The sequence below is a fragment of the Rhinatrema bivittatum genome, chromosome 3, assembly GCF_901001135.1.
Source record: "Rhinatrema bivittatum chromosome 3, aRhiBiv1.1, whole genome shotgun sequence".
NCBI classification, from domain to species: domain Eukaryota; kingdom Metazoa; phylum Chordata; class Amphibia; order Gymnophiona; family Rhinatrematidae; genus Rhinatrema; species Rhinatrema bivittatum.
This window is the reverse complement of record NC_042617.1, coordinates 236,562,462-236,586,412: the sequence shown is the minus strand read 5'-3', so window position 1 is coordinate 236,586,412 and position 23,951 is coordinate 236,562,462. Positions and strand designations below refer to the sequence as shown.

Below are 23,951 nucleotides of genomic sequence, written 5' to 3'. Positions count from 1 at the left end.
CCTTACCATGTGACAGGGTATCCGTACCATTGGCTGGCCCCATCACATGGAGGGAGCACTGGATGTCCGGCGCCATGTTTAAAAATGGCGAGTGCCATCCAGTGCTCCTACCATGTGACAGGGGCCGGCCAATGGCACGGATACCCTGTCACATGGTAAGGGCAAAGGGCCATCTGTGCCATTTTGATTAGTGGCAGCCGACAGAGCAGGATATCGCTCCCGGGACCCCCACTGGACCCCCACTGGACCACCTGTAAAATGTTTTTGGGGGGGTCGGGAGGGTGGGGGAAGCAAAGGGATTAGTTTTAAAGGGTCAGGGTGGGTTTAGGGGTTATTTTTGTGTGCTGTTTTTCCCGCCCTCCCCCAAAACGATAAGAGAACCCCCACAATCAATATCGTGGGGTTTTCCTATTGTTTCGGGGAGCCCCCGATTTCTGACGATTTTGAAAATATCGACGATATTTTCAATCGCCCGAAGCCCGATTCACATCCCTATTTACTACCAATATCTATACTTTGCTAGTAAGAGTATATGTACCCGTACACAAGAGAGCAAAACTACTTACCTGCAACTGGTGTTCTCCATGGATAGCAGGATACATTAGTTGTAGATGTGGATGATGTCATCCAATGGCACTGAGATGGAACAATATTGCTCATTCACAGCTAGCCATGTGCTATAAGGTTCTCAACCATTGATCAGAGCTATTAAAGAAAAATGTTTAAACTCCAAGGGGGAGGTGTGAGGATATATAGGTTTGATTTATTTTGTTGTCTGCTGAGAACAGCATTATAGGTAAGCAACTTTGCCCTCTTCATGGGCAAGCAGGATGAATTATCCACACATGTAGGGACTTTCATAAGGGATGTCTTGAATTCTCTTATCCACAGAGTCCTTAAGACAACCTGAACAAATATTTTTGGTGGGAAAGGATTTGAACAAAAATGTGTCTGTTTTTAAAAGGATTTCTTAGTCGTGACTGGTCAAATTTTCGAGAATCAGGATCCAGGCAATAGTGAGAAATGTAGTATGCACTAAACTCATGTATTGGTTTTACATATTTCTTCAGTACAAGTAGGGCCAAAGTGGATTATAGATACTGCCATTGCTCTCTTACATTGTGCATTTTTGCATGGCCTTGTAGAACAAGGTCTATTTCAGTATAACAAAAGGAGATACAGTCTGAGATCCAATTTGCAATTGTATGTTTCATGAGTGCTAGTCTAGATTTATTAGAGTCAAAAGAGATGATAAAAAAATACTGGGTGGACATTCTATCATTTTTAGTTTGACCAGGCTTTGCCTGTCACTAATGTTTTGTTCTGTAGTTATCTGACGGGTTTTACATTTCAGGGGTCCTCCCTCTGCTATATCCCCACCTTTTTCTGAAATGTGGCTCAGGAATATAAATTTTTCTCTCATCAAGTGATCAAGAGGCTGAAGAGCTGCGGTGGTGTTGGTCTTTCGTCTCCAAGGATTGATCCCAGAGAGTGGAGATTTTTGAGAGTGGAAGAATATTGAAGTTTTAGAAGATTTTTGGATTTGAGCCAGTTTCCTGTTAGAAGGGCAAACCCCTGGAATCTTGTAGCATTGGGTTCTGGATCTTTTTCCTTTGCCATCAGTTAACAGCAGAGGTTGGAGATTGTGGAGTTTTTTGAAATTTTGGAAGAGACTGTTGGAATTATCTATTTTGGAAGATCTACTTTTGAGCCAGGGGTCTTGCCAGCTTTCAGCCCTTGTTTCATTCTGGAACTTGAGAGAGGTTATCCTACTCTCCAAGGGTAAGGCTTTATAGAGTTTGACACTGGTGTAGTTGGGAGAACAACTAGGGGACTTAGCATGGACAAGGAGACTATTGCCTTTTGATTATGATTTATCTTATGCTATTTTTAATTTTCTCAATACTGGCATGAATTTTGATTTTCAAATGGTAAGTACATTTTTCTTTTAACACCATTCTTGGACTCCGTGGTTAGAACATAAGATATGCCATACTGAGTCAGACCAAGGATCCATCAAGCCCAGAATCCTATGTCCAACAGTGGCCAATCCAAGTCACAAGTACCTGGCAAATAGATCCCAAGCTACTATTCCTTAAATAGATCCCAAGCTACTATTCCTCATTGATTAATAGCAGTTTATGAACTTCTCCTCTAGGAACTTATCCAAACACCTTCTGAAAATCCAAATACACTACATCTACCGTTTCACCTTTATCCACATGTTTATTAACCCCCTTCAAAAAAATGAAACAGATTGGTTAGGCAAGACTTCCCTTGGGAAAATCCATGTTGACTGTGTTCCATTAAATCATGTCTTTCTATATGCTCTACGATTTTGATCTTGAGAATAGTTTCCACTATTTTTCCCGGCTCTGAAGTCAGGCTCACTGGTCTATAGTTACCTGGATCGCCCCTGGAGCCTTTTTTAAATATTGGGGTTACATTGGCCACCCTCCAGTCTTCAGGTACAATGGATGATTTTAATGATAGGTTACAAATTTAAACTAATATATCAGAAATTTCATTTTTTATTTCCTTCAGTACCCTAGGATGCATTTGAGGTATTGGCACAGGTGATTCATCTGGATGAGATTAAAGGTTTTTCCCTTTTGGCTGGAATCACAAAATATCCTTATATGCGAATGATGTACTGCTATATTTAACAGATATTGTTAATTCAGTACCCAAAGTTCTGAAGGGATATGGAAGAGTTTCAGGTTACAAGGGTAATTACCAAAACTCTGAGCTATTTTTGATGAGAGGCGTCAATGTGCAAATGCTGCTAGCATGTGTGCAGCATTTTCGGGTGGCTGTGGATGGCTTCATATTTTTGGATATTTTTATCCCTCAAAAATGGGCAGACATGTATAGAACAAACTACATGCTAGTGTATACCAAGATTATAGAGGATTTGCGAAATTGGACAGGACATCTGGTTACTTGAGTGGGGTGCATAGGGATGCTCAAAGTGAATATCTTACTCGGGCTTACTTATCTGTTTCAACATATCCCATTGACCTGCCAAAATAAAGTTTGTAGTAATCTTAATGGGCATATCTCAAGGTTTATCTGGCAAGACAAACCTCCCAGAGTGAAATTAAGTACTCTAAGGTGCACCAAGAATGGGGGTGGGATGTTGTTACCTAATTTGTTAGGGTACTACTGGGCTTCAAGACTAGCATGCCTGAAAGTCTGGATGATCAGAGATCATACACAAACTTGGGCCTGTCTAGAAGTGGGAATAGCAAGAACAGTGGACTTGTCAGTGTTGCCATGTATGCCTCCCACCTCGCTACATGTATGAAGTTACTCGAGCCTGCCCAATAATAGCGCACACAATGAAAGTTTGGAGAGGGATGTATAAGAATTTGAGGCTAATTGCAGATGCTTATGCACTGCTGGTGGTGTTAAGGGATAACCCATCTCTTTTGATTCTACTTTTCATATGGATTTGGTTAGTTGGTAGCAGGGGGTCTTAAAGCACTTGGGGTGGTTCTCTTTTGAAGATCTACAAGATGAATTTGACCTGGAAGAGGGGACAAGAGAAAGTTATAAAAGAAAACAGGCACAATTGATGAAATCTGAAAGGATATTGTGAGGAAGCAGGATGCCTTCTCGAGTAGAGCAGGCACTCATACTGTCAGGCCCCAATAAACTTTCATTGTGTGAAGAGCAGGAGACTAATGCGAATTTGATTGCTCAATGGAATGCTGAATTGGGGTTGTGCCTGACGGAAAGAGATTGGATGGGGATATGGAAAAGAATACAAAAAAAAGTTCAATCTGCAGTTGCAGAACAGAGTTAATGTGCAAACTAGTGAGAAAAACCTATAGATATCCTTTATACTTTGTGTAATTCTCTGCATGGTCATCTGTACTGGGTTGGAGAGGGTGTGGAGAGGAAGAGTCTCACTTTCATGTTTGGTGGATGTGCCCCATGATGCAGGGCTTCTGGAAACGGGGAAGCGAAGATGGCAGACATCTGGGGCTGTCTGGTGGGCCTTGAGTCCATCATTGTGCCGCCTTGGATTCTGGGTTGATATGTCATTGGCTAGAGCCCAGCGTAAATTAAGCAGTCATCTTATGCCCACTGCCAGATTTACTATTGCAACACACTGGAAGCCTCAACAGCTTATCTCTCATTGGTATAAACAAGTGCATGACACAGCTGTCATTGAAAGAATGACTCATGCTCTAGGTAAGAAGCTGTTTCTGTAAGAAAAACTATGGGGATCTTATTGGAAGTATTTGGATGTGAGAGAAAGGGGTTTAGTAATGACTTGAAGAATTATGTAGTGCGATGATAATTAGGTTAAACTCCAGAGATGTTAACTGTGGTCTTGTTATTGGCTGTACCTGTTTTTTGATGTCTGCTTATTTTTTAAGTAGTTTAAAAAAAGGTAGTCTCATCAAATGAATAAGGAGCATATTAAGATCCCAATTGGTTTTATGGGAGGTTTGAGGTGAACCAAATTATAGGAGGATATAAAGATACAGGGTGGTTGTTTTTTTAATTCTTAGTTTTGGCATGTTCCAATTACACTAAGGTGAACCAGACTGAATTTTTCAAGCCAGATTCAAACAGATGGAAAAGGTAGTCTAGTAACCTTGGCAGAGGACAGTAAAAGAGGTTTATATCCTTGTCTCTGTACACATTATATGTTAAACCTTTTTCACTTGAAACATAATAGGTTCTGGTTGAAAGTTTCCTTGATGTGAGTAGCACCTAAGACCAGCTGTGCTAGCTGTATTTACTTTTAACTTAAACAGAATCTATGCCAAAATGGAAAAAATCATTAACAATAAAAGAAGATGACATCTAGGACTGGAGTTTCTTTGTCCATGGTGCTCTTCCTATTAACTCTTCTTCTCTGATCTGAATCAATGTTCAATATACCCTGCCCTTGAAGGGTGAGAAAATTCTCAAAATCATAAGCAAGAGGTAAAAATGGAAAAAACCCTCTTTACTTCAAAACTGGGTACAAACTTCTTCTAGTCTAGTAATTAAGCAGAAATGGTTGGGATTTACGGGATATGTCAATCTGCTCTGCGAGTTTCTCATTGAGACAAAGAAGGTAGATTTGGTTTTTCCAATTTCCAGTATGTCAAGTTTGGAGAATCTACCCCCACCCAGTAATAAAGAATGGTTTTCCTGGCTAATAATACAGTTTTTCGAAGCCACAATCTTTTGTGTCTTTGCCACAGAGCAACCCCATATTGTTGGTCAAAAAGAAGCACATGAGTTTGCAGGGGGAGGTGAATCCCAGCGACTCAGGAGATTTAAGCAACTACCACTTTCCAAAAAACTTGAATTTTCATACAGCCCCAAAATTTATGACCCAGAGTACCAGGGAGTTTGGTGCACTTCTCACAGATGGGCGAGGCAGTAAGTTTGAGGTGGGAAGCCCGCACCTGGGAGTAGTAATAACGCATAAGAAATTTATACTGAGTTTCCCAGAGATCTTGGCCACAGACAATCGTTGAAATATGTTTAAAGCATACTGAGAAGCATTCATATCTAAGGGAAGTTTGTTTTGCCACTGCCCCAGTAAGCCTGCAAAGTATAATTTAGGCGTTAAACTCAGCAGGAGTTTATAATATGATTTAGAGTGAAGGAATGGCTTCTCTATATCCAATATATTGGATAGGAGTACTCTTTCACTGTTCCATTCTGGGTTTCGGAGGGACCGAATATAACTCCTGACTTACAGATAGGCAAACATATGCATCTTGAGCAAGTTAAATTCCTCTCATATACTGGAAAAAGGTTTAACATTGCCCTCCTCCGACCCACTTCAACCCTTGGGTAGCTCATCTGGAAAATATGCCCTTAGTAAGCCCCGGTATGAAATCAGGGTTCCCAAGCAGAGGTAGAAATTGGGAGACTGCACTACCGAGATGTAGGGCTGTACAAAAATATCTCTACACTCGAAGTACGGGAAAGTTCAATGAACCAAGCTTCAATAATTTAGGGGCCACTTGAGGAGAAGCATGTAAGAAATAGCTGAGACTAAGACCCGGTGTAAGAAGCATTTGTTCAAACTCAACTGGAGTAAAATAGGATGACTCCAGCACCAGTCAGCGGTGTGGCGGAGGCTGCACGCTATACTATATGTTTTCAAATCCACAAAACCCAAACCACCCTCCTCCCTTTTACATGAGATCATCATCCAGGCAAGCTGGGGCTGTTTATTTCGTCAGAAGAAACTACGTAGGAGACTATCTAAGCATGCCAAATCATGATTGATAAAAAGAAAAGGTAGAGTTTGAAATAGAGCCATTTAGGCAGGAGAATCTGAATAAGACTGACCCGGCCGGAAAGAGAAAGCGGGAAATCATTCAACATGGCCAGCAGGCGCTGAGTGGCTTAGAGCAAGAAACAAAAATTGTTTCCCAAGAAGGGCCAAATCAGTAGTAATCATGATGACCAAAAAAGAGAATGAGTCAGATACTCATTTCATAGGAAAAACCCCAAACCAGTCTCTACGCATGGCTGGGTCCACAGGCAAGGCCTCACGTTTGTCAAGGTTCAATTTAAACCTGGTCACACATCCATATTCTTCTGCTTCTAAGAGAAGAGTTGGTAGGGACTTCTGTGACTATGAGACATGTAGCAGAATATCATCCGCGAAAATGGAGAGTTTAAAAATAGGGCCTATCAGTTGTCCAATGGGGATGCCCCTAATAGCTTGGTTCATTCGAAGCTGACATTAAAAAGGTTCCAGAGCTAAAACGATTAACATTGGTGATAGGGGGCAGTCCTGGTGCATGCCTCTCTCCAGCAAAATTTCACTGGACCTGTAGCCATTAACATGCACAAAAGCCCGGGGTTCTTGGTAGAGTAGATGCAGCGTTTGAAGAAAAAAAACAGAAATGCCAAAAGCTTCCAGCACATGAAACATAAAATTCCATTCTAAGCAATCAAACTCTTTTTCCATGTCTAAGCTTAAAAGAAGAGAAGCCAGGGAGTGGTGTTGACTATGGATTATGGATACCAATAATTTCTGAATATTTGTGACTGTATTCCAACCAGGGACAAAGCCAATTTGTTCTTTCCCCACAAGTTCCGGGAGAAACTTCCCCAAGCGATTAGCCATTATTTTGGACAATAGCTTGGTGTCAAAGTTGTTAAGGGAGATGGGGCGATATGCTGCCGGAGATGTGAGGTCCCGACCCTCTTTAGGTAGAACAGTAACCATGGCTGTATTAGGCTATAACAGGAATCACTGCGAATCAATGAGAGCATGAAACATTTCAGCTAAGGGTACTAACGCTTCTTGAACTAGCAATTTATAAAATTCAGTGGGAAGACAATCTGGTCCCAGGGCCTTAAGGAGAGGTGCAGCAGTGACCTCCTGCAGTATCTCTTGGAGCTGTATTGGGACTATTGAGGCTTTGTAATTGCGACTCCGACAGACATGCAAGCCCACTGCTTTCAGATAACTTTGGATATCGCCCTCAGAGCCCAAAGCCACAGTGTATAATTGCTGGTAGAAATCTCGAAAAACATGACAAATCGAGGGGGCCAGAGTTCACTAATTGACTTGCCGGATTTCGTAGGGCAGTTATTAAAGGCACCCCTTTTTTCACACCGAATCAAATTAGCTAAAGTCTGCCTCATCTTATTCCCATATAAGAAAAAATGACTCTTATAATACATCAGACCTTTCTTCACATGCTGGTGTAAGAGGTATTTAAAATGGTCTGAAGGTCAAAAATTGTTGCCGCGAGATGGGGGTGGGATGGGCATCATAGTGACGTTTAGCTGCAAAGAGCCACTTTTCAAGAGCAAGAATTTCCAAAGTTAAAGATCTGCTTTTATGGGCCATATACAATGCAATGTCCCCTCTCAACACTGCCTTCACAGTTTCCCAGAATAAAACAGGTGAATCCATATGTGCGGAGTTGAAGGAAACATATGGCTTCATCTCTACTTGAGATAATTGCTTATCCTTATACAGAAATTTGGGGAATTGCCAGGAACGCTGAGAAGATCTAGTTGAGAGCCAGACTGGTGCATGGTCTGAAATGATTAAGGGTCCAGTGTGGGAGCAAATGTCCCTTTATCAATCAATAGATAATCAAGGTGGGATAGTGTGGCATACACTCGAGAAATGTGAGTGAATCCCCGATGAAGAGGGTGAAGCGTTCGCCAGCCATCCACAAGGTCCAAAGCGGAACATAAGTTTGGTAAACCCTTGTAGGGGGCTGTGCCCCCTACAAGGGTTTACCAAACTTATGGAATTAAAATCTCCACCCTCAAAATCTTTAATTGGTGAGCTGTGAGGCCTACCAGGAGCTCTACCTCTAAAAAAAAAAAAAAAAAAAAAAAGAAAACCAAAAAAAAAAAAAACACCCCACCTTCCTCAGCTCCACACACTCAACTACTCAAAAAGAGAACCCTCCTTTCAGCATGCTTACCCCATATTTATATAGGGCAAGACCTATTCCAAAAAGGGGATTGCCCGAAGATAGAGGAGGATTAAAATATTCCACAAAGCTGTCACAAAGGTTTGTGAAGCCACCATCACAGCAGTATCCCAACTAACTGAGAGTTCTCTAGGACAGATTTGGGAGCCACTTTCCTAAGTCCTTCAGCCTTGTCCACCCTCCCCCCAATTTTCAAGCCCTTATGCCCATAAGAGTTTACTAATTAAACTCATCATTATGTCCCCACCATAACTCTTCCCAGAACAATCCTGTAAAGTAACGTAATTGTGCGTCATACTTTTAAAATACTAGACTTTGTGTCTGTATGTGTGTGTATATATAATTTCAGAAATTATTTGTGTCTGAAGAATGTGTCATCTATGATTTTTGGAGCTTACCAAAAAATAAAATTCCAAGAAATACCTAAAATTTTCAATTAAAATAAATTCATACTACATTGGTTGAAGGTAATCTCTAAAATAGCTGGCTGGACTGAACTACTCACCATAGGAAAAACATTCAAAAATATTCACTTTATAAAGAAACACAAAACCCTGCAAAATGTTCCTCAGATCCTATATATCAAACCTGCCATACCAACATAGCACTAATTCCCAAAACTCAAACAGCAACAATCTCATATGAAAAGACAATTCCTCAAATATTCTGCTTGTCCCTAAAATATCAATACACATTCTAGTGGAAAAACAGAACAAGCTTTATTACTATCACTTCTACTACTACTAAAACATTTCTATAGAGCTACACGCAGTGCTGTACAAACATATAAAAAGACAGTCCCTGCTCAGCAGAGCTTACAATCTAATAAAACAAACATACAGAACAAGAGACTTGGTTAAAATAAAAGAAAGTTAGTCAAGACGAAGCAGACAATAAAGCATAAAATTTAAAAGCGGTTTCAAAAAGGTGCGTCTTTAGATTGGATTTAAACATGGCAAGAGAGGGAGCATGACACCCTAATTCAGGAAGACTATTCCAAGCACAAGGTGCAGCCAGGTAGAATGTACGGAGTCTGGAATTGGCAGTAGTGGAAAAGGGCGTGGATGGGAGTGACTTATCCGATGAGCGGAGTGCATGGGGGGGGGGGAGAGAGAGATAAGAGAGGAGAGTTAGTGAGGTGCTGCAGAGTGAAGGCATTTGTATGTGAGTAATAGGAGCTTGAGCTATATGCGGGAGCGGATAGAGAGCCAATACAGTGAATTCAGAAGAGGGGTTATGTGAGCATAGCGACTTTGGCGAAAGATAAGTTGCGCAGCTGAATTTAGGACAGATTGCAGTGTAAAGAGATGGCTTGTCCGGAGACCTGTGAGGAGCAGGTTGCAATAGTCTAAGCGGGAGGAGATGAGAGAGTGGATAAAGGTTTTGGTAGTGTGTTCAGAAAGGAAAGGATGGATTTTTGCAGTGTTATAAAGAAAGAAACGACATGTTTCAGCAGTGTTTTGGATATTCGTAGAGAAGGAGAGAGGAGTCTAAGAGGATTCCAAGCTTACAAGCTGATGGGACACGGATGATAACCATGTTATCCACAGAAACAGAGAAAGGAGGGAGGTGGGTTGGGGGGGGGGGGCGGGAAGATAAGGAGCTCCGTCTTGGCCATGTTGAGTTTAAGGTGGCGGCGGGACATCCAGGCATCAATGTCAGACAGACAGGCTGAGTACAAATCCCTACACAGAAGCTACTTTTTTTTTTTTTTTTTTAATTTATGAATTTTTACATTCTACACAAGAATATTTTAACCAAAACATCTTGCTAAAGGAAATACAAGTCATCTACATCAACCTATCTACTTATCCCGAAGAAAGAAAAAACAACACTTCTTAATCCTCAATCAGTAGATGAACATCCAACTACAGGAAAATTTTTTGAAATTCGATACGAAAAGGAGCAATTTCAAAGAATTTAAACTCACTTTATCATAAGTACAGTGGGATCTCTTATTTCTTATTCACCTGTTCTATTTTCGAGAAGGTTTTTTAACTGTTCTGGATCTAAGAAGGAGTAATCCTTCCCCTCAAGCTTTATTATACACCTACAAGGGTATTTTAGGAGGAAGAAACCTCCTCTGTCCTCTATTTCTTTCTTAAAGGCCAGGAACTTTTTCCTACGTTGTTGTGTATTCTTTTCTAAATCTGGAAAAATCCAAACTTTCTGACCAAAAAAGGTTTTAGTTCTATTTCGAAAGAATAACTTTAGAATGTTATCTTTATCCGTTATAAAAGCAAACTGAACTAAGAGGGTACTTCTATCACTAATGTCTAATTCATCTTGCGATTTCTGTAGCAAATCTGATATATTTATTGATGGCTCCAATACTTGTTCCTTCTGACTAGCGTTTTCTCAACTTGTCCTTTTTTCTTTGTTAACCCAACATAAAATGCTCTAACTACTACAGGAGATGCTTGTTCAGGTATGTTAAGAATTTTGATAGCATATGATTTAAACAAGTCAATTGGGCTTAGATAATCAGAAACTGGGAAGTTGGTTATCCTCAAATTCAATGCCCTTATTGTGTTTTCCAACATTTCAACCTTTCTTTGAAAAACTATCTCACTTTTCATCTGTAACCCTTGAATATTCTCAACTTGTTTCAATCAATTATCTATATTATCAATTTTCCTTTGCTGTTCTTGAATCTTTTTACTATTCTCCTTCAAAGATATATTTACCTGTCTCACTTCACCTGTCAAATTTACAATAAGAGAATCAATTTTAACCATATAATTCCAGAGGGATTCTAGAGTTACAGTATTAGGTTTTTTTATTTTAATATTAACTTGATCTAATTTTAATAAATCATTAGTATTAGACATTTTTGGTGTACTAGAGTCTTTAAATTCCACTTGAGATCTTCCTTCCCCACTTAGATCCAATACTTCTTCCTTCTGAGGAGATTCTCCCAAATGATCACACATTTTTAATTCTTCTTGTAGGTTTAGTCCAGATTCAGAACCAATTACAACCTTACTAATTTCCTCTGGCTCCACTAAGGGGGAGGACCCCTTATAGCCAGGAGGAGATGGTATGTCTGGTGCCCCCGGACTTAAGGATATTCAGTGGCCAGGTGTGGGAGATTTTGCTCAAAATCCTCCCGCACAGCGGCCTGTTCCACGGGGGTTAATTGAGAAGATTCCAGTCAGTCTGATACCTGTCTTTGACCAGGCATTGAAGAAATATTAGAGACTAGGCGCAGTTTTGCCTTTCTCTTTGTGTGAGGCATATTATCTATAGTGAAAATTAAGCCTGGACTCTTCAAGGTACCGTCAGGTTTGTACTGTTTATTCTAATTTGTAGCGAATTTCTTGGGGAAGGAGTCGGTAAAGAGAGTTTAACCAAAAAATCTTTTAAGAAAATCTTAACTTACTATTGCTTGGAGTCCTGGCAACTCCGGCAAATCAGGCAAAGCCAGGCTAAGCCAGACACATCTGCGCGCGCCCCTTAGGCGGCGCGCCTGGCGTCAGCTGCGCGCCGCCGTCAGTAGGAATATATAGTCCCGCCTCCTGTTCTTATTGGAGGAATTAATTGTGCTCCACCTCTCCGTCTGGGCTCAGGGGGCCTCCTCCAACCCCCGGTAAGGGGAGAATAAGCAGGAAATACAAAACGAAGGTTCTCTCACCCGGACTCCTTCACAGTGAGAAACGCAGTCAGTAGGAATATATAGTCCCGCCTCCTGTTCTTATTGGAGGAATTAATTGTGCTCCACCTCTCCGTCGGGGCTCAGGGGGCCTCCTCCAACCCCTGGTAAGGGGAGAATAAGCAGGAAATACAAAACGAAGGTTCTCTCACCCGGACTCCTTCACCTCACACAGAAGCTACTTACTAGCAGAATATTTTACCTCTGTCATATGTAGAGAACACAGGCCCTCGCTAAATAAGGAATAAAGGGATCACAAATTAGAAATAGAAAGATAAAGATAAAATCTCAGTTCTTCTTTGTTGTGCTATCCACTTCAGCTTCATCCTCTGTGCCCCCCTCTCCCTCTAGGTTCCTGTTCACTGCAAAGGGGAGAAGGAGAGGAGAGGCTGGATTAGGGAGCAGATAACTCTTCTCAACTTTGCACTATGCTCTGTCTGCTCCATACTCACCTTGACTGCTCACTGTGTGCCTTTCATGCTTCCTGGGAGGGAAGGGAACTGGAGCGGAAAGCAGTGTGCTGGTTTCTGCTGCCTGAGAATCAGGGCACTTGCCGAAGAGTCACTGGGGCAGAACCTTGTGTGTTTATGCCTACAGGTAAAAGCAGACCTGCTGCTGATGTCACAAGAGGCAGCCCCCTTCCACCCCACCCCAAATGCGCTCCCTAGTCTCAGCCCTGGGATGAAGCAAAGTGCCTTGACTTTGTGATACACAGATGGAAAAAGGCTTCAGCTGAGTTGATTCCCTTATTGACAATAGAAAGAGGAGAGGAAACCAGACATGTTTGGGCCAGAAGGGAACTATTAGCATCATTATTCCCTGTTCCTCCTTCAGTGGCAACAGAGTAGGCATCCAGCGCTGGTGTGCATTGAGGGTTTCTTCTGGAGCAGAATGCTTGAATATTGTTGAAACTGGTGGCAAACGAGCCTATTTCCAGAATTGCTACTTGTGAGGGTCCAGGTCGCAGCTGAGTCTGTCCACTATTGCATTCTTCTTTCCTGATAAGGAATTGTCTTGCAGGATGGAAGCATGAACAATTGCCTATTTCCAAATCCTGATGATCTCTAAACCTAGAGGAAGAGAACCCGTTCACCCATATTTATTGCTATAAAACATGGCCATTTCATTGTCAGTTTGAATTAAGACAATCCTGTTGGACATTATGGGGTGAATTTTCAAAGCTATTTACACATATAAAACTGAGTTATGTATGTAAATGACTGTATTAAAATAGGTCTGGGCTCAGTGCTTATAAGGCAACTTTTGGATATTTAAAAGAAGTAATTGACTTCTCTGTCCACTAAAAAAAATTTTCCCTAAAAAGAAAATAGCTAATGATTTGTTTGCTTAATGCACTTAATTCAGACTTGGATTTATTTGCTCACCTTTTCAGATCTGTCCCAGCCCTAGAGGGCTTGCAGTCTAAGTTGGTATGTGAGGCAATGGAGAATAGAGTAACTTGCCCAAGGTCACAAAGGAGGGTGAGTGGGAAAAGCAGGGTTTGAACCCTGCTTTCCCTGGATCTCAGCCTGCTTAAAACTGAAATAGCATAATGTTATAATGGATTAGATGTCACAGAATGGATCATAACTGTTCTATGCAGGGCATTTCATGCAAACAGGGATTTCATTGGTATGAGATTTGCCAGATTTTATGCATATAAGTGACTCTTTGGAGATAGTCCTAACCGGTAGACATGTAAAGCATGTGTGGTAGGCATTCTGGGATGAAGTTTGGGGATTTTCCATACCCACAGAAGTTATGCACTGCTAGAAGCAGGTGCAACTTCCTGTGTATAAGTTGAGTGTACTAGGGGACTTTACTCCAGCCTAGTGGTAGTCTGTGTGTAACAAGAATGCGCAGACTATACTACTATGCATAGTATTCAAAAGTTACCCTCTTATTAAACATATTTCAAAAGCATGTAAAGTCCAAATTCCTCCCAACAGCACAACCAGTGGAATGCCTCCATTCAATCCTGGTGCTCTTGCTCGCAAACACATATACATTTGCTCAAATATTGGATGGGTGATTTTATTAAAAGCTCAGTTTTACCAGTGGAAATGTCTTTAAAAATTACCCTTCCTATGTCAGATTGGATGAAGTTTGCATTGGGAAAGTATTATTCTCTGTTTACTCCATAATAGGCCAAATCAAAGGTACACTTACAATGGTTTGTTTTTTTTTTGTTGTTTTTTTTATTGGGATCTAAATATATTGCAAGGAGGCAGCAGAGTTCACCAGTTTAAAAAAAAAAATCATTATCACAGCAAAGTTCAGCTTGTGTTCAGAGGAAGCAAAGTATACCAAATTAACATGGAATGATTTTAACATGGTAGGTATTGGTAATTAGTCTCCCTGTATTTCATAAGGTATTAAGCAAAATTGAATTGCAGAGGACCATCTTTCAATACCCTTAAGACACCAGTCAAGTAAAACCAACATAGGTATTCCTTTGATTTGGCCAATTATGCAGTAGACCAAGAAGTACACTTGACCAATGTATATAGTCCATCCATATTATGTAGAATATATTATTATCCTGTGCAATATTAGTCAGTTTTGTGAGTATCCTCAAAAGCTCATGCCTCAAATACGTTAGTTTATAAGGTGCCACCAACCTCTTTATCATTTAATATATATAATGTTACCATAAATCACACAGGTATTACCATCTTTTGTGTTTCTTCCTTAACTTCCTACTCTTGGCCAGTGGATTTGCACAGGTTACCCATGAGGCGGCAAAGCTCTACTTCATTGCCTTTCATGTTGTGATTGTCATCATGATCATTAAGTAAGTTCAGCTCCTCAGCATTTCTATTACCCGTAACTGGCAATCACAGTATAACACTTTCCTTCAGGAAGACTGACAGAAATCCTTCAAATGCATGCCATTTTAAATTAGTGATAATCTTGTGTCTATTTCTTAGGCCACTTTGGTCATTTGGGGGAAAATGTAAAAAATGTCTGTATTGCGAGAAAGCGGATATTTTTAATTTGCAGTCTCCGTACTAATTTTCAAAGCGAAAGTGCACACATACTTCTGGTTTGAAATGTCTTCCTGGTAAATTTGCTCCTACTATTTCTGTATGTTGGTTTTTGGGGGTTTTTTTCATTGAGAACACTGTAACATGCATAGCTTTGAAAATGTAATCTGTGCAAATTATTTCCCTTCCCAGCCTAAACATACCCCCAGAAATGCCTCTTCTCAATGTGGCTAAATGTTCAGCATGTGTAGTTCTAGCTGCAGTGAAGGCCAACCATTTTCAGGCTGCCAGTTTACATATTTAAACCACTAGTTAAGTTACCCCCATACATATCTTTAAAAAATGTCCTCTTTATGGTGTATGGGGAGATATTGGAGGCTGGTTTTAGAGAACTGGGGTGTGACAAATCGTTGGTTTGTTAAAGTAATGATAATCGCACATTTGCTCAAATTAATCTTACTATGAACTTCTTTTCCACAGGATAAAAAGCAATTCCTTCCTAGTAACATGCATACATAGTAAACAATGGCAGAAAAAGACCACCCAGCCACTTTTATCTCTGTCCATACTGTTGAGGATACATCCCAGCTGCCAGTGCTGGAGCATAACTGCTTATTGAATTTCACTCCTTAAGAGGATAGTTTTTTGTCAACTCCCTCCTTAGTTATCCACCATCTTGGATAGATGAATATGGAAGATCCCCTATCTGGTTCACACCCAGCACCAGCTGCCTTTCCATGTCAAACCACAAAGCTCTTGCCTGAACTAGTTCTTTCACAGCTATGGCTTTTTAGATGTTTTGGGGAAAAAAATGTATGTTTAAAGGACACCATCAGGAAATTATTTGGTTTTCCTACTTTATAACCTTGTGGAATGAGAATTTTTATTGGCTAAACAACAAAGAGGAAGTGGCATTGCAAATGCTTTGTTCAAAAACTGAACAAAAACAAAGTATAATTATGGGAGTGGCATTCCCTCCAGCCTATTCCTCTCAAGATTCCCATAGCTATTAATTAGTTGTGAGTATATTATTTTGTTATTTTGATTCACTGTTTTACATTGCTTTCAGTTTCATTTGTTTTATATCCATGCTCTTGCCGTTACATGATTTTATGAATGTATAGCTGTTAGCCACCCCGATCTATTGGAGGGTGTGGTAAAGAAAACATTTTAAATAAAATAAATGTCTGTACTCACAGCATTCTTTTCTGCAGCCCTGTTCCAGTAGCACTTCCCCTCTAGCATGGAATGTCTCATTCCCTGCTGTATGGTCCCTGTTTGCTATAACTTTGGCGTAGCTTTTCAGCTCCCATGGGGTCCCAGCAGTAGTCTGTTCAGTCCAACACTTCAAATCCCAATCTCCTGTAGTGGTAACTTTCCAGATTCCCTTCACTTGACCTGCAGCACCCTTCATTCTGAAACTTCAGGATGTGATTGCAGCACTACTGCTGTTGTATTCTTCAGACCAGAACACTGTAAATAACTGTGGTATTGGCAGAAAGATTGGGTCACAGACAGATGGATGGACAGAGCATTCCTAAAAGGCATTCTCATTAATGCTTCACAATCACAGCAATGTGAATGCTTGTGGTTTTAACAGGAATACAGGGTTATAGATGGATGAACAGAGAGGGTATATGCATGAGGTGTTCTTTATTACTTTGTAGAAGAATGCCTAAAAATAAGCATAGATCCATGAGAGAACTGAGCAAAAAGACTAAAAATGCTCCAAATCCAAATAAGTAGCTAAATAAAATATACATTTATTTCAGTAACCAGAACAAATAGGAAATATATAGGACAGAGTGCAGAGATTTTGCTATCTTCCTTGGAGATTTCTGGGATGCTTGTTCCACAAAGCAATCACACTATTTTCACTAGTTTTGCCGTCTCTATTAAGGCTAAGATGCTCTTGGTTTTAATGAGATGAGAAGTTGTGTACAAGCTGTGAACTTGACAGGGTGGCCTGGGATAGGCATTAGAAATTATTTTATTTGTTTTGGGGATGGAATTACTCAGACCTGACCCTCGCTCACATTACCATGGAGTTACAGTGCATGGATGGCAACTTTGGATGTGCCTCCTATCTACTGTGACACCCTCATTACTGAATATTATTACATTGTTTAATATTAGAGTATTTCATATGCTCTCTCAGTTGGCTACTACGGTTGTAAGAAGAAATTAATGACAACTTGATAAATATTCTTGACTGTGCCACAGTTTTCTTATTCTAGGTATTTCACATTCTTGTCACGAAACAGTAGTTCAGAGTATGAGGCATGACTGACTAACTTATATTCAGGCCTACAGAATTGCTGCCTTCTAGCTGTGCAGAATTTCACTGAGCAGGAAACAGCTCTCTGCATCCCCTCCTCTCAGGCCAGCATGCAGAGAACAGAAGAGGAGGGCTGAGACTTGAAAGGACAAAGCAGAGCAGGCAAAACTGCTCTTCTCCCTAACCCAGCCCCTCCCTTCCTGTCCTGTTACTGCCATTGCTCTTCTCCCTAACCCAGCCCCTCCCTTCCTGTCCTGTTACTGCCATTGCTCTTCTCCTCCTCCTCTGGCCAGGATCAGCTGCAGTGACAGAGGTATTAACTGGAGATGAGAAGAGGACCATAGGGTGGCGGGGTGGTAAGGGAAAGAAAAGGGAATGATTGGGGGATTATTATTATTATGTGGTGGGGGAAAAGGAGAGCCTGAGAGAGAGAGATATCACTGGGGGAATGAGAAGGAGATCAGCTTGGGGTGGAGGAGCTAGGGGAACAAAAAGGGGATCATTTTGGATCACTGCAACAGTACCTGGGGGGGGGGGGGGGGGGGGGTGCCAAAAACTTATATCGGCCACTGGATTTATTGCTGCTGTTTACCCAATTGCTACATTTTCCATCTCAATGTCCTTGTCTAATCCTTCACATGACCATGAGATCAGATACGGAAATGTTGCTGGAAAGAAAGATGTTCTTTGCCTTTTATATATTGTGATATTTGCCCTGACTTGGGATTAATTCTTGGTTTAGTTATTTTGCTCTTTGTGTTAGCTTGGTCTAGGATTGCAGCTGAAGAAATCCTTGCAGGCTTGTAAGGGTAGGGGGTAGAGCTCAACAATTGGTTTTGTTATGAAAGCCAGTGACTAGTCAAAGGAGCACTGAAAGCAATCCTACAGAGAACTGTCAGGCACAGGATGACAGCTTTATTGAGACCCTCCTCTCCCCCCCAACACTCCTCCAAATAACTCTGCACATGACCATGTATGTGTAGGGAGCAATTGTCAATAGTCAGCCCAGCTGCAAAGTATGCATGCACTTTTAACATGCATACTTTACAGCCAGTTTTAGAGAGAAGCCACCAGTCACTTCTCTTTGAAAATTAGCTAGCATAAAGTCAGGGCTGGTGCAAGGGTATTAGGCACCCTAGGTGAACCTTCTGCCTTGCACTTGCACCCCTTCCCTTCCCCCGGAAGTTCTGACCCCGACCTAGACTGCATTCACTCACACACACACACTTAGGCTCCTTGTCTCATTCACACACACACACCCCTTACATAGGCTCCCTCCCTCTCTCTCACTAACACAATTGCTCTCTCATACACACCACATCCTTCTCACTCACACACACACACACACACACACAAATAGATGCACTGTTCACACCCGCCGAGTCTCTGCTTCTCTCGAGGCCCCACATGGCTGCTCTTTGCCACCCCCTAATGGCTGGCACCCTAAGTGACTGCCTACTTCGTCTGTTGGGATGCACTGACCCTACATAAAGTACACACTTACTCTAAAGGTTTGCATACTCTTACCTGTTACATAAAATAGCATACATACATTTAAAACTTGAATGTACACATGCTGTTTTTTTTACATCTGTCTCTGGGAATGCCTCTTTTTAACCCAGCTAAAGAATGTATGCTGTAGACAAGTAATTTTCTGACAAGCTGATCTACCTGAGTAAATCTCTTTAAAACTGCCTTCATAATATATTAAAGTAAGTTTGCTTACTGTAAATTGTGTTTTCTGCAGATAGCAGGATGAATTATCCATTACATATGGGTGACATCATCCAGTGGCATTAAAAGGACTCATCTCTCCAAGACAGTAAAGCTTTGAGATCTACTTAGCATGTATGGGAATTCCTGCATGGGCATTGCCTCTTGAGCCTCCTCAGTCAGCACCAGAGCTTAGCTATGTAGTCAACTTTTGAGGGAAGTGAGTGGATATTCTATGGCTAATTCATCGTACTATCTACAGAAAACACAGTTTATAGTAAGCAAACTTGCTTTTTTCTGTCGTTGGGGAGTCCCAAGTTGAGGATTGCAGTGGAGCATTTATAGAGGGGCGGATTATAAATACATTAAATAAATAGTAAGCAACTGGGTCTCCATCATGAAGAATGAACTACAGTAGGAACAGATTCTGCAAAACTGTCTGTCCAAATTTACTGTCAGTCTTTGAGAGGTTATCAAGATAGTAATGGGACATGCTGGTATGAACTGAAGACCAAGTTGCAGCTTTGCAGATATCCTCAATGGGCCACTTCATGAAGGTGAACAACTGAGGCCATAGTTCTCACTTGATGAGCTTTTAACAGAGTCTGTGAGTTGTAGTGAATAAGAGCCTTGAGTTCGCTAGGTTGTCTAGTAGAAGTGACTGCAACTAGAAAAATCATATTGCAAGTAAAACATTTTTGTGAAGCTAATTCCAGAGGCTCAAATGATGGCTTTATTAACTGGGAAAGAACCACACTGAGATCCCATAGTATGGGAGCTTTTTGCACTAGAGTTTTGAGGTACAATAGTCCCTTCATGAGTCTAGATATGAGTGGATATGGGTTTACAGTCCACCATAGTATGTTATGATGCTATGGCGCTGAGGTGCACTCATTCTGAAGAAGTGGCAAGATCTGAGTCCAAGAGGTGAAGAACATACTGTAGTAGATACTGAGGCTGGCATGAGAAAAGGTCAAATGCATTCTACAGACGCTACTTAGAATATCTATTTCACTTGAAGGCATATCCCTATCTAATTCATAGCTTTCTAGATGAGACTAATATATTGACAGTCTCTGTAATTAGTTCAAGATCTGCAATCACTGAGCGTTCAACATCCAGGCCATGTTGAGGGTAGCAAGGTTGGAATAATAAGAGTTCCTTTCTCTTGAGTTGTTAACATTTGATCTGTTCCCATTGGAATGGAAGGACTGCTGGAAAGTTGGATAAGATATGCATACCATGCTTGTCTAGGCCAGGCTGGAGCTATGAGGATCAGTTGAGCAAGATCCTGAAGAAGTTTTTGCATGATTTTTGAAATCGGTAGAAAAAGCATACATGAGGTTTGTTAAATGAGGAGGAAAGCATCCTTAGCTAGCCTTACCTTGCTTGGAAGTATTTAGCAAAATTGATTTACCTTGCTCTTCTGTGAGGCAAACAGGTCCACTGATGGTTGACCCCATGACTTGAAAAATGTTCCCACTACAGATTGTTGCAGAAACCATTCATACAGATGGAATATTCTGCTGAGCCAATCCGTGAGTATGTTGGAGTTCCCATGGGAGATAGGAGACTTGCAGTAGTGCCTGATTCATGTCTGCCCAAAACCAAAACTTGAGCGTTTCCAGCTTAGGGGCCATGAACCTGTTCCCCCAACTTGTTGACATAAGACATGGCCACCTGGTTATTGGTCTGAATCAGAATGCTCTTGCCCTCAAGAAGGTGTGTAAATACAACAATGCATTGCTTATTGCTTACAACTCGAACAGAATGATTTGATATTGACTCTTCAGAGCCAGCATGAGCTCCTCACTCCTTTGTTGAGGTGTCCGTTGTTAATATTATTCAATAAGGAAGCTAACGAAGAGGTTGCACCCACTTGAAGTACATGAGCCTGTAGCCAACCACCTGAGCTTCTGAGCCATGTTCTGGGAAATTTGGACAACTCTGGAGAGGGGCTGAGTGAGTGATTCCCATTTGGGAACAGGATCCGTTGAAGGAATCAAATATGCATGTGAGTTAGTGGAACCATATGAATGGCTGCTGCCATGTTTCTCAGCATGATTAGAAGAGATCTCACTGTTGATCGTTGAGAGGAGAACAATATGTAAATCAATGAGAGCATGATTGACACTCCATCTGAAGGTGGAAATGCTCTCTCTTGGGAATAGTCCTCTACCTTTTGCCCAGGACCTCTGAGATTTTCCCGAGAGCTGATCACTGCAGGCAACAATTGTGACACCCCACCACTGGGTCCATAAACATGGGGGGGCCCTCAAAACTAACTGGCAATGAGTGGAAGAGAGGGGACAGCTTTTTCTGCTTGGTACCTGGAGATCTTCCCAAAAGCTGACCACTGCAGGCAACAACTAGGACACCCAATCACTGGGTCCATCAACAACAGGGGGGGGGGGGAGGCCTAAAAAAGCAGTGTGTTGCAGTGCGCCACTACCAGTGAACCTAAGCCACGCTCCAAAGGGGCATGCCCCTTATGCAAGTTTTCTTTTTTCAGAAAGAAGGGGAGGGGAGGAAAAGAACAAGGGAAAACATAGTGGTTTTCTCCGTCGGTTTCCACATTGATATGTGGGCCCATGGATCAACATGCACCACAGTCCTACCTCACTATTGCAGGTACCCTGAATACAGAAGCAGTAGATACCTCTCTGACTATGGAAGAGTGTTCGTCACTGTCCATATCATTAGCATTGAGTAGTGAGTGAAATATTTTGTTTTTGCTTGGTAAAACATAATGTTTTTCATGAATGTGGTCGATCAGGTAAGTGCATAACCGGAAGGAAAGAATAAAGAGGCTTTATATGGAAGAGGACAAATAGAAAAATATAATCAGGAGATCTTTAAGGTGTTTGTATGACTAACTGTTTTATAATTTCTACAGCATTTTTGTAGCATTTATTTTGGAGGCTTTCTTTGTGGAGTATTCACTAGAAAGAAGTGACGTTGAAACTGCCATTGAAAAGAAAATCCAGGAGCTTGGAATGGGAATCCAGGAGTAAGTAAAGAAGTGGCACAATATAAATAAGGGCATCTGAATTGTAATATTTTGCAAATGGTTGTGGTTTTTGTTTGTTGGCATCAGTATTTCAGCATAGCTGCAAGCTCTGGCCCAAAATGAAGAAGGGTGCCAAATCTAAAATTTTTATTTAAATGGGATTATTACAAATATGTGAGAAAGGATAAGGGGTTGTACTAATTTAAATATCAGATAAAATATTTTGTTAAATTTATCCCACTTAAAAAAAAAAAGAAACATAAATGATTTAAGAGTGAAAAAGGCTCAAGCATTCCAATAATTAATTCCAGTAGCACTGGCTGCTTTTTATTCTTTGTAATTATCTTGAACCAAAAACATTCAAAACCCAGCTTGTGTGCAATAAATAATATAAACAAAACCATATGAGGTGTCACTTCAGTTTGTGCTTATCAAATTAACATGAATAATAGAAAAAATATTTAACACCTTTAGTCTTCATTTATAGCTGAAATCATATAGAAACAAATTAGAAATGTTTAAATGCAAAATATATTTTAGTGCATAATCCAGTATTTTGATGTATCAATCCATATTCTGTCTTTACAATGACACACATTTTCTGTCAGCATGGTGCAAGATATCCACTATATTTTATTAATAACAGTCCAGCTATAATTGTAATTGCAACTTCATGTAAATGTCAATGTTGTCTATTTTAATTATAAACCCCTACAAAGGTCCTCTGTTTCGCCCAGAAAGGGCTTTTCTCAAGGGATGCAAACCTGGCATTCCAAACGCTGGTAAAATAACAAAACAGTTATTAAAGGAAGCTGTTAAAACGAAACATTATTCTCAGAAACAAAACTCATATAGAAAGCTACTGCACTGGCTGCAAATAGCTTTTCAAAAATGCTAATGAAATATCAAAATGGTAATACTTATCTGGCAAAATTCTGGAAGTGCTATTAATTTGGTTTTTTAATGGGATTATATTCAAACTAAATATTTTGTTTGTAATATTTAAATTAGTATAAACACTATCGTTTCTACATATTTATATTAAGTTTTGGATAGTGGTTGATATTTTGTGGTATTGTTTTCACTAATTGGGATTATTTCATCATTAGCATTCTTTTACTGTTCCCAGTGAAAACTGAATCAGATTGGATGGCAATTTGTACATTTAAAGAAAAACAAACAGGAGAAAATGCTAGCAATTTTATAAGCTGTTATCTGTTTGACTGTAGTTTTCAATATAGAAACTTGCTGTTTAATCGCAGAATATGTTACTGTTTTCTGATGACAGATCACTGAGATTATGAGCCAAAGCCAGAGGTTACCATCATGTATCCCTTAATAGAGATGTGCAGGCAAAAAGATTTTGTTTTGTTTTTCGTTTTGTTTTTAGGAGTTTTTTCCCCCACGAGTTTTGTTCATGAATGTGTCATTGTTTCATTTGTGTGAAACAATGAATCAAATATTACCCCCCCCCCCCCCCCCCCCAAAAAAACCCAAAAACCCTTACAGCCCCAACTTTCCTGTTCCGGTGGGGATCTGCCGATAAGGCCTATGCCTTGCGTAGGCAGAAAATGCATTAGATCACCGTGACCTCAGCCTCGGCCTACTCAAGGCCTTGTGTCTAGGCCAGAGCCTGGACCAATACCTGACACGCGACCTGGCGTAGAGGCCAAGTACCGATGCCGGGGCTTCAACTCAGACCCAGTCCAGAGGCTGGGTCCCAATGCCTAGGCCGGAACCTGGACCTAGGCCTGACACCACGACTCAGGCCTGGAGTCCAGGTCCCGATGCTAGGGCCTCTGCCCAGACTCGAGCCCAACACTGAGACCCAACCCCAAAACTGGGTCCTGACGCCTGGGCCTCTGCTGAGGCTGGAGCT

The 23,951-nt window shown here is 40.9% G+C and overlaps 1 protein-coding gene across 5 annotated transcripts in view; it reads left to right on the top strand.

The window, feature by feature from the left end:
* Positions 1-23,951, top strand: part of LOC115087300 (two pore calcium channel protein 1-like) — a 225,122-nt gene that overhangs the window by 189,083 nt on the left and 12,088 nt on the right. For 4 of the 5 annotated variants that reach the window (XM_029594324.1, XM_029594326.1, XM_029594323.1 and 1 more), the window contains 2 exons: positions 14,788-14,878; positions 21,959-22,072. In XM_029594324.1, the coding sequence (XP_029450184.1) occupies positions 14,788-14,878; positions 21,959-22,072 (205 nt within the window). The other variant, XM_029594327.1, reaches the window with a different exon arrangement.